This window comes from Bombyx mori, chromosome 16 (assembly GCF_030269925.1).
Source record: "Bombyx mori chromosome 16, ASM3026992v2".
NCBI lineage: Eukaryota > Metazoa > Arthropoda > Insecta > Lepidoptera > Bombycidae > Bombyx > Bombyx mori.
Genome location: NC_085122.1, coordinates 1916414 through 1928805, shown reverse-complemented (window position 1 = coordinate 1928805; position 12392 = coordinate 1916414). Strand labels below are relative to the sequence as shown.

Here is a 12392-nt window from a genome sequence, read left to right as displayed (position 1 = left end):
CATACTGATTCACATAAAATCATTTCGTTACGCACAAGGTTTTCCTCCGTAACATGACATTAACACCTGACCCTGAATTAATTCATCTCCGCGTGTTACGCAATCAAATTTTTATTCTCTATTTATATTTATATCTTGAATTTTATTGAGTGATAACTCAATAAAATTCAAGATATAATGTGTTTTTTTTTAAGATCCACAATATTTGTAGCTTGATTAATAATAAGATTAGAATGTACCTTATTTGATTATGTAAGATCGAAGACTGTTACTGCTTCCCTAACCTCTGTGGTAGTACTAGTAATAATATCCGCAGCAGTAACTATCTAATCCCGTAGTTCCCTTAAACTCATTAAACATATTACACGAATTTCCCTCGGAACTTCCATCTTCTGAATATTTGAATATATTTTAGCAATTAGCCCAGACTGGTTAGTAGTAGTAATGAGAAAATTTGGATGAAAATGAAAGCCTAGTGAAACCAGTCGTCGAAACATTTGAGAGTCGACTGGAGTGCCCAGGGCAAAGCAGTCATTCGCGGAGGGTCACAAACCAACGAAGCTGTGGCTATGGAGAGGCGTTGCAATGCGGAAGAGAGATATATACAACGGATTTTTCTGCAATATAATTGATACTTATTCCATTTAGTCTGCTATGAAAGGTCTAGCACACTTCACTTGACGTGGTGAATAACTATTTGGTGACCTTGAGAATGAGTAACTATTTGGTGACCTTGAGAATCAGTGCTCGATAGAGAGGACCATATTTGCGGAGTCTTTCCGTAAGATCTATCATAAGACCCAGGACACAATTAGTGCGTTGCAAAAATAATATGTATCTAAGAACGAGTCATGGTTAAGAGAGGCTGATAAAAGCCGTGGCGATGAGCTGTGTTCCGGTAGAATCACAAGCAGGAGATGATGCATAACGGAATCATCTCAAGCAATTCCTCAGAGCACATCCTAATCAATGTGGCAATCCAGGGGACTTAAAACTAGCGTTTAATATACGAGCGAATGCGTTCCGAAATGTTGATAAATGTACTTTTTTATGGATACTGTGAGTACCTAAGAGCTTGTTAGCATCAACTGGACGACGAGGAAGTAAACCAAAACTGACAACTGCTTGCAAGACCTAATGGCTATTGGATAAATATGGGAGACTACTGCGGTCAATGAAATTCGGGAGACTACTGCGATCAATGACCGAACAAAACCATACTTTATTACACAACCAATGTTGGATCTAAAATGTTCAACTAGAAACTAAGAATAGTCCTGAAACTAGTAATCAGGTTGGTATGTTAGGAAGTGTAGCCATGTGCGCTCTGTCAGCTGTCTTTGTGGACACGCATTTATGTTCTTAGACTACACGTATCTGTCCTGCGAATGATGTCATGATGTCCACGTCCTCAACTCAACCCTGTCTATATACGAAACGGAACTTCGCTTTTAATATACCGATGATAAACATTCATTACAAAAACAAAGAAAACATAGGATGTGCAGATAGCAATAACCACGTTATCTGTGTACTTGTGTGTGTACACGTGCAAACAACTGTATTAATGGCAGACTGTCACCAGTGCTGATAGCGAGACACGTCGCGGTGGCCATGCCGGGCCACGCTGTCACATGACTCAGCGCGTCTCAAGCGACCGCAATATACGAAAGCCATAACCAAAAAGTTCCAATACCTCGTAACGATGTCAATCAGCACTTCCCCCGAAGGAGTAGACCACACCATAATACACTAGGACACGAACACTACACTCAGTTACACCTGTGATGTGTACACCATCTCACAAACGGATAAGGACCTCGATACACTGCTTCCCGAATGATAACGCGGCTAAACAAAAAAAAAACCGGGGGTCCTAAGAAGGTCGAATCTGGTTTTTTTTTTGTGGAGAGCTGGCAACGTCGCCCGCCGGACGCGCGTTCGTTTCGCGCGTCGCTCATTGGCCGAGTGTGCTGGCGGCCATCACTGCACGCAGGCCGGTCACCCAATGAAGCCGCGTCCCGCACGCCCCGCCCACATCCTCTCCGCTTGTTGAATGAATTTTACGGCAGTCGTGTACCAGATGTCGAGCCGTTAATACGCGCTCATGCTACAAACATATATGCACGATCGATGTAATTTACGGACGTGACCGAAGTGTCCAGTGCATCTTCGAAAATTTTCAACACGATGAAGTTATTATTCATCGCAGTAAGCAAAAAAATACATATATGAAAGTGCCCCTTTTAAATTTTAGTGTTGATACCGCTGTTGCAAAAGCACAATGTAATAAGAATGAAGTTAATATTAACGTCCAGATCTTTATTTATATTATGAAGATAAATTAAAGTCAGTCTTGATTTATTTTTGGGTTCAGAGAATTTAACCATATCGCTGATATTTACCTGAAACAATGAAATATAGTCATAAGTCATCAAAATTTTAAGTACATACAACATAATCAAATAATTTTCGAAAATTATACACCAGTGACGCTTCAAAACAATGGAAAATATTTAAAATTCTTCCCACAGACTGTTTCAAAGATATAATTACTCAAAAAAAAAGTGTTTATTTGACACAATACTCATTTTCTTACGCTGTTGGCACGGCATGCGACCTCGTGGGTCGCCTTCGATATTTATTTTACAACGGCTACAATGTGCAGCAGCAGAGCTACGAAATATAATATTGTTGTGACAGTGAAAAGTAGAAAACGGTTACGTAAGCTTAAGCTTTTTTTACGCAGTCACGGAAAAAACGAGTTTAGGAAACGACTTGGTGATTTTATAAAGTTTTTGATTTTATCTATAGCGTCCGATTTCGTAACTGAGCGTATGGCAACACTGTTTGTTTTTTTTTTGCATTCTCTATAGCCATCTATGTTCGTATATGTTTAGCAATTTTGTTTATAGCCTGATAAGGCCATGTTCTTCTAATGTCAAGACACTAAAAAAATACAATCCAAATAATTATACATTTTCCTTGTTTGAGTGTAGATTAAATTTTTCGTGTACCTACCTACGTACTAGAGATACGAATTACAATACAGAAGGTTTCAAGGTTAATAAAATTCAATTCAATTTTATTATACGAAAATGTCAAGGGCATTTTGATGAATTTTACAACAAGTTATAACATCAATGAAGAAATAATAAATAATATGTTAAGACATAATAATCGATTTTTTTATATGTGTAACTATTAGTGGGTATGACTTATCGAAAACCGACAAAGGGTAATGTCGCACTAGTTATTACAGTAAAGAAATTTGACATACTAATTATTAACCAAAACCGTGATACTAATAAAAACTTGCGCCCCAAGTCTCGAACTGTCTATGAGACGCACTAGCTCGTCTCTCCATAGACAGACACCAAAACAAAGTTAATTACGGACTGTATTCTTTATCTACACACGGCCACATCAATCACAAGACTCGAGACAGCCAAATCAAGTTGATTGCTTACACGGTCTATTATTACTGCGTGTGGGTAGATATAATATGTAGGTGTGTAGTTAGTAAGGTCTATAGTGTAGTCTTGGCGAAATCTGTAACAATAGGATAATAATGTTGAAACTTATAATTTCAATTAATTATAGTCGAATATCGACTACTACGGGAGCACTAGTTAGATATGAATTCATTACATTAACACGTCTCATCTTCAAAAATCGAATAATCTGTTTTTGTTTTACTTTTAGAAACGACTAGCCGTACTCGCCCGCTTCGCTGGGCATTTAACATTAACATTATTATTTATTGTCATTATTATTAGGGAGTCCCAACACTCACATAAACATTAGCCTATCCATTAAGTACATGTATTTTCTACATGGATACCAAGTTTCAAGTCAATCGGATGCATGGTTCAGTAGTTATAACGGCACATCCGTAAAAACCAGTGTACAAAGAAAAATCATGACTATAGTTATATTAATAATGTAGAATAGTGATAGCAGCGCATATGCAAAAAAAGATTGGACGCCGGATTCAGAATTTAAGTCTACATGGATATGTCTTAATTGTGCGACTAGATCACGCACTGTTAATGATGACACTCCTGTCCGAGGCAATGTGAGGCCTCGAGCACCTGATACATCCAATGTTACGATGAGACCGTTGCGTACTGGATCCAGGGAACGTGAGGGACCTGAATTACAGGTTGTCCCTTTGGAACAGGTCAGGAGTATAGTGCGCGCGGAAGTCCAGGAAGCTGTTGCTTGTTTCAGGGACACTATTCTTGAACTCAAGAGTGAAATCTCGACTCTTCGTGATAGTGTCTCCTTCATTAGTGACAAGTATGAAGCCATATCAAAAAGATTTCTTGAGTTTAATGACCATCTGAAAGTTATTCCAACACTCAAAAACGAGCTCAGTATACTGGATTCAAGAATGCAATCCATTGATTCTCAGTTCAACTTAAAAGAGCAGTGGAGCAGGAGATCTAATATAGAAATTCTGGGTATCCCCGAAAGGAAAGGCGAAAATCTAATAGAATTGGTCTCGAAAATTGCCGAGAAGGCGGGTTTTGCCTTGAATCCTCAGATAGACGTCGATTTTGTTACAAGGGTTGCGCCGATGGACAGAGGCAGTAGCAGATCAAAGCCAGTTATTCTTAGATTTGTATCCCGATATAGGAAGGATGACATGTTGGCTAAATTGCGGAGATTGAAGGAATTGAAATCTTCTGATATTGGATTCCCACATGATTCATCTAGGCTTTATTTTAATGACCACCTCACGAAAAATAATAAACTTTTGTTAAAAAACGTAAAAAATTTAGCCAAGGAAAAATTTTACAAATACGTGTGGGTACGTAATTGTACTATACTGGTGCGAAAAAACGATGTTAGTCCGCCAGTCGTGATTGCTTCCCAAGATGATTTAAAAAAAATTATATAAGTGTTTTCCTTATTATTATATTCATTGTTTTTAAAGCACATGCTATTTTTTGTAATGTAAAATTTATCATAATTTTGTTTTTTTCTTTTCAAAAGTTGATGATCGGACTATTTCATTTTTTTGAGAAACTTTTAAATGTTTTTTTAACTATTTTAATAACATTATTATGTAAGGCTTGTTATGATATAGCAACATACTTATTGTTTAGCATTGGAGAATTTTTTATATTGTTCGTTTGGAACTTTTACTCCTGGGGTGGGTGTTTGATTAATGTTGAGATCTATATTCTCGTATGTGTAGGTACTTATGTATTGACATGTCAATTATTATGCTGTGGTTTGAGCCGTGGACTATTAATACTGTTGGTTAATTATTTATATGATCTATTTTTTCTCTCTCTCTCAAATGGCTAATTTAAAGATTTTTTACCAGAACGTTCGTGGTTTACGTAGTAAAACTAATTTGTTTTATAGAAACATTATTTTATGTGATAATGATATTATATGTCTTAGTGAGACATGGTTAATGCCGGGTATTTATGACTCGGAGTTGTTTGATGAGCGTTTTGTTGTTTACCGTTGCGATCGGAACTATAACTCTCGAAATGATTCTTTGGGTGGCGGGGTACTTATTGCTGTGCGTAGAGGAATTACCGTTTTTAATTTAACCTGTCTCCCTTCCAACAGAAACCGATCAGCTGATATTATTTCGATAAAAATAAATATTAAGCACAATAACGTTAGTAAACTACTCCATCTTTACTGTTGCTATTTTCCTCAATGTTCCTCTCAGTTTGAAGATGAAATTGGTTTTTTTGAGGATATTTCTGACACAATTATTACTAATCCCGGTGACGAATTTTTGTGCGTCGGCGATTTCAATATAAGGAATGCTTCTTGGGAGCTGATCGGTGTTGATGGACCTGCTAGACTCTTGAATGATGATCGGTGGGACTCACTTGTCTTTGGTCTTTCTAATTTTTTAGCTTTTAATAGTTTTAAACAATTTAATTCGATTTCTAATATAAATAAAAGATGCTTAGATTTAGTAATAAGTAATTGTGCTTGTAAGGTTGTTCGTTCGTCCCTTCCTCTTGTATCTGAGGATGATCATCATCCAGCCTTAGATATTCAGATTCAGGGGTTAGACGTGAGACCCCTACGTTCTCCTGGCCGGTCCATATTGCTTTTCCATAAAAGTGACTACTCTATTATTAACGAGGAACTTTCGAAAATTGATTGGAAACAATCTTTTATGAATTTAGATGTCGACTTGGCCGTGGGCAAGTTTCATGAAATCTTAGACAAGATTATTTCTGATAATGTGCCTGTGAAGGTCGTAAGAGGTAACTCCAATTTCCCTTACTGGTACTCCTCTGCTTTAATCAAGTTGATTAAAGAAAAAAGAAAATTTCACAGGAAATGGAAATGTTATGGTCGATTGGCCGACTATTCAAGTTTTTCTGTTCTTCGTGAAAGACAAAAAGCCTTAAAAATTTGCTGTTACAATGCACACATAACAAAGTGTGAGGATGATATCTTGAAGTGCAGTAAGCAATTTTGGAGATTTGTTAAATCCAAGAGGAGTGCTGGGGATTTTCCTAACGAATTGTTCTTAAATGATAGGTGCTCATCTGATGGTTCTGAAATATGTAATTTATTTAATGTTCATTTTGGTTCTGCCTTTTTAACTAACAATACACAGTCAACATCATCGTTAAGTTATACCCCTGCTTCTCACGACCTTAACTGTGTAGATATTTCTTCATTTTTTATTTCGGTGGGTAAAGTCAAGCAATATTTAAAAAATCTTGATATTTCCAAGGGTGCTGGTCCGGATGGTATTCCGCCTGTTTTTTTGCGACAATGTTACGCTCAGCTGTGTTACCCTTTGCATCTTCTTTTTAATCACTCATTATCAACTGGTGTTATGCCCCGTATTTGGAAGCGGTCGTTCGTGGTGCCAGTCTTTAAGAGCGGTGATAAACATAACATAGCTAACTACAGACCAATTTCTAAAATTTGTGCCATCCCTAAGATGTTTGAACGTATAGTTTATGATTTTTTATTTCCATTGATTAGGCCTCATATTATAGAGCAACAACATGGTTTTATAAGCCATAGATCTACTGAGACAAACCTCTGTGAGTTTTTGGATTATGTATTGAGCTCCATGGAGGATGGTCATCAGGTTGATGTGGTGTACACGGATTATTCCAAAGCGTTCGATCGAATAAATTTTGACATTTTGATTGAGAAATTGCATGGACTTGGGGTCCACGGTGATTTGCTGCGGTGGCTTGAGTCTTATGTTAGAGATCGCAGTCAGGCTGTGACTTTCAATAGTTTTTGTTCATCATTTGCACCTGTTCCCTCGGGAGTTCCTCAGGGCTCTCATCTCGGTCCTGTGTTATTTAATATATATGTCAATGACGTTTCGAATGTTTTCAGGAAATCCAAATTCATTATGTACGCTGATGACAAAAAAGTATATAAAGTTATAAAGTCCTTAAACGACTGTTTGGAATTACAGGATGATTTGAACAACTTATTTGTTTACTGTCAAAATAACTTACTCACAGTGAATACTAATAAGTGTACTATTATAACATTCTCACGTGGAAGATCGAATATCTTGTATGACTATTCTATTAATGGTCAAACTTTGGTACGCACCACAGTTGTTCGTGATTTGGGTATTTATTTGGATTCCAGTTTGATTTTTGATTTTCATGTTAATGAAATAGTAAATAAGGCTTTTCGAATGTTAGGCTTCATACTTAGAGTTGGTAAAGACTTTAAAAGACCATCTACTTTGATTCTGTTGTACAACAGTTTTGTACGGTCTATATTGGAATATGGCTCCGTCACATGGAACCCCCAATATAATATTTATATTCAGCGACTAGAAAGAGTCCAAAAAAAGTTTTTTAAGCATCTTTTATACCATTGTCGTCGCTTTAACTCTCCAGAACCGACAGAATTTGTCTCTCTAGTCGATCGCAGGCTACTGAGGGATCAAATGTTTTTATATAAAATAATAAATAACGAGATTGATTCTAGCTATCTTCTTTCCAAAATTTCATTTAAATGTAGTCGTATTTCCGCGCGTTCTAAACAGACCTTCTACATGTCCACGGCTCGAACGAAATATGCTTCTAACTCTTTTGTCCGTAGATCTTGTAGGTTGTATGATGCTAAGTTCTCTAATGCTGATATCTTTTACTTGTCACTTGTAGCATATAGAAAAGCTGTTTTGGAGTGTTTAAAGGGTGATTTGGCCCGTTAAGTGTTGTAGTTTTATAGTGTGAGTTAATGTATAAAATGATATGTGCGTATTGTGTTGCTTTTGTTTTTTTGTAATTTGAATTTCTAAATTTCTCTTCTTGTTCACTGTCTACTTATATGTGATTTTGATTGTGGAAACATATTTGGTTATTGTTTTAGCTAAATTTTTTTTAAATATTGTATGTTTTGTATTGTACTGTTTGTTTCCCAAATAAATAAATAAATAAATAAATAAATAAATAAATAAAAAAATAAAATTTCCACTGTTTCAAAATCTTCTGTTATAATAATCATTTAAAGATTAATTAACACTTTTATTACGCCTTGCTCATTTTTTAACCGTCTTCACCATCTTACTTTTCTCTGTCATTCTCTTCCCCCTTTCTTTCCGTTTTCTCTCACTCACATCTTAACGCTCCATTCCACACTATTTTCATACATTCCGTTCTTACCAATCCTATAATAATAACATTACAAGATATCGATTTATGGAAAGCGATCAGTTTTAATCATTTCTTCTATTAACCATATCAAGTAGCCTATAGTTATCGAAATGATTACGTGATCAACGCAAAATCCAACAGAAACAAAATTATAAATAAATATACGAGCATCTCCAGTTTCTAGATTAAATTTCGGTCTAGATATTTTGGCAGAGACGCAAAGCCTTCAAAAATTAATGTAAGCGAACGACGACTGGCAAACACATCGAGTCAGAGCCAGGAGAGATAAAATCTAAATCCCCGGTCTGCTAAGACTTGAATCTGGGTTGAATCTCGGCCGGATTGTTATTGGAAATATATTTAGATATAACAGATATCCAAAAACTTCTTCATTCTTCCTCACAAATCCATCTAAATACACGTAGTTGGATGAGCTACAATTTTACGACTATCATGTCTCGTTTTTTTTTTAATTTTTATTGCTTAGGTGGGTGGACGAGCTCATAGTCCACCCGGTGCCAAGCGGTTACTGGAGCCCATAGACGTCTACAACGTAAATGCGCCACCCACCTTGAGACATAAGTTCTAAGGTTAGACATTTTCTTTAGTAATCACAGCAAATCAATAAGGATTTCTGAGGACTGATTAAAACAAGAATATGATAAGTTTCCCGAGTAGTCTGACGTGAAATATTCATGACAAGCCATACTTGACCTGGTTTGAAGAGACTATTAGTGTATTTTTGTGGATGGCTGATGAAATTTTCAATTTGTTCTGTTCATTCTTAAGGAAATAAACGTGACTAATGTTTGAGGACGTTGATAAAATAAATATTATTATTAGTATTTAGCGTAAAGACGTTTTTCGATTTAATTGTGTATTTGAGATAACATTGCAAGCATTGACACTTAACAACGACAGATAGTGGAGTGTTCAGTATGACAAGAAAAAGTATTGCTACTGTCTTAGTGACAGATGTTTTGACTTTATTATTCTTTCTTTTTTTTCGTTCTTTCTTTTCGTGATAGACCTCGGACTCAACGTTAGTCAGTCCGAATTATTTCCAATAAAAATCTAAATTTTTGTAGTGAAATTTATTGAAAAAGATTTGAAATTCTTGCATAAACCTGACGCTAATACATAGCTAAATCGTGAAGCCTTGCGCATAAAAGTTCCAAACGACAACGTCCTGGTCAGAGCGAACCCTGCATCCGAAAATAAATAAACCCTGGAGAGTCCGTCCTAAAATTACCAAACATTAATAACACCATCTTCCTATACTTCATATATTGGCTAATATTCGGGTATCCAACATATTATATAGAGTTGTTACGGAAAGAAAAGGACAATACTATATTTGCCGGTTGCTATATCATCCTATATGTTCCACTAAATGAGCTCGATCAAGCCAACTATAGAATAAAGCAAGCAAGTTTTTTCTCTGTATTTTTCTTGTCCTAAATCAGATAGTATCATCATATCGCTCATGTCTTCGGGCGATACATGATCATTTCTTTCGGATATTCTTCATAAACCAGTTTTATCTGGCATCTAGTTTTGTCTAACTGGAAAGTATCACAGAGCGCTTTGTATACCTACGGGTTAGCGTTTTATTTTTTATCGGTACAGTAAATTTAAGGTCACATTTCTCCACACGAAATTTTCCGAATTCTACACCGTTCATTGTGGAATTTAATAGTTAAAGGTCACGAAAGAAATGACCTTTAGAGTTAGTTGAGGTCATTATATCAATATTTACTTTTTCTTAATCATGAACGATAAGTTATTTTAATAAGAGACAATTGTCTAAATATGTTTATATCATAATATGGAATATTCGTAACTGGAGCAGTCACATGAAACCGATATCGTCATTCTTTTTCTTTCTTTTTTTTTATTGCTTAGATGGATGGACGAGCTCACAGCCCACCTGATGTTAAGCGGTTACTGGAGCCCATAGACATCTACAACGTAAATGCGCCACCCGCCTCGAGATATAAGTTCTAAGGTCTCAGTATAGTTACAACGGCTACCCCACCCTTCGAACCGAAACGCATTACTGCTTTACGGCGGAAATAGGCGGGATGGTGGTACCTACCCGTGCGGACTCCCAAGAGATCCTACCACCAGTTCTTCACTAAGACAGATAAAAGATGCGTTAGAACTAGAAGCGTCCATTAACACGAGTGAGGCAGACTCCCCTTTATAGTTACTAACTGTTTGAAGGACCGTCAACTGTGTTATTTATTTAAAAAAAATATAAAAACTGCGAGTAGTCATGATCAGACTTGGGAAATGAATATTATGCTTTATTCTTTTTTTATATTTTTTTTTACCTACCTATGTTGATAGCCTTGAGAGGCTATATCAGCTTCTCTTTGACGTGTAGTTGAGCTCACAGGGCTCAAACAAGGTGTGTTCCTAACGCTGACCCTAGCAAGAGCCGTGCTTCGCAGAATCTACCACCGAATCGGAATCGCGACCCACTGAGAAGATCCGGCGATTGTGTTTTACAGTTTTGCTACATAAGTATACAACAAAAGGCCTAAGTATATTATCATCGAAAGCATCAGACATTACGACCCGTAGCAAGTTGCTCTTAATTGTTCCTTGATATTGTCGATGCTGAGGGCACAAATAACCAGTTACCTAAGGACTTTGTTGCGTTTGGAAGGTTAATACAGCAGTTTTACAATTGCTAATTCAAAATGATGCTATTAATCATTAAACTCTTAACACCGGGCGGTCTGCGTGAGTTCTATTCAATCGTTTATGAATTATAAAAATAAAATACTACTATCTATAGTAATAGGTTTCACCTTGTCGGTGTTGTTGCGGCGCCATAAAACAATCTATCAGTCGAACCGGTAGGTACGTTTGCCTTTGATAGCAATAAAATCATAAAAAGCAAACCGCTTATACAAAATTCAAAGACGCAACAATGTTGTGATTAACGACCCATCTTTGCAATTTGTATCGCAATTCTTTTTTTATTTTTTTTTATTGCCCATGTAGGCAGACGAGCATACGACCCACCTGATGGTGAGTGGTTACCGTCGCCCATGGACTTCAGCAATGCCAGGAGCAGAGTCAAGCCGCTGCCTACCGCTTAATACTCTCCGCAAGCCTCGTTTGAAGAAGGACATGTCATAGCGCTCGGGAAACACCGTGGATGGGAGCTCATTCCATAGCCGGATGGTACGTGGCAAAAAAGACCTCTGGAAACGCACTGTGGATGACCGCAGTGGCTCCAGGTAGTATGGATGAACTCTACTCCGGTGGCGGGCGGTGCGATGGTAAAAACGAGATGCCGGTATCGTCTCGAACAATTGTAGGTAGCATCACTGTTTTACACAGGCCACTAGTTTTAAACGCGGCTTCGCTCTTGTTATAGTACAAAAACAAAATTATGTGTCTCGGGTATTGTGGTTCTTTATTTGTCTAAATTAATTATACTCACAGCCCACCCACCAAGTGGTTACTAGAGCCCATAGACATTTACGACGTAAATACGCCACCCACCTTGAGATATAAGATCTAAGTCTGGTGTAGTGGTAAGTGACATGGTCACTACACAAGGGGGTCGCGGGTTCGAATCCCGCCAAGGGAAGGTATTTGTATGATAAATATAAATGTCTTTTCCAGGGTTATGGATGTATCTTAAACTTATGTATGTTTATAATAAAAATCTTACATTTATTTCCGTTATCTGGTACCTGTAACACAAGTTCTTTACGAACTTAGCACGGGACCAGT

General features: G+C 37.0%; 1 protein-coding gene across 2 annotated transcripts in view; it reads right to left on the bottom strand.

Annotated features, from left to right (window-relative positions):
* Positions 1-12392, bottom strand: part of LOC101744565 (mucin-5AC) — a 199428-nt gene that overhangs the window by 101090 nt on the left and 85946 nt on the right. Inside the window, exon 1 of one of the 2 annotated variants that reach the window (XM_038016528.2) lies at positions 1697-3953. The exons of the other annotated variant lie outside the window; for it this stretch is intronic. Within the exon in view, the coding sequence (XP_037872456.2) occupies positions 1697-1746 (50 nt within the window). The 5' untranslated portion in view covers positions 1747-3953. Of the gene's footprint in view, positions 1-1696; positions 3954-12392 lie in introns of those variants that run through there. 2 annotated transcript variants of the gene reach the window in all.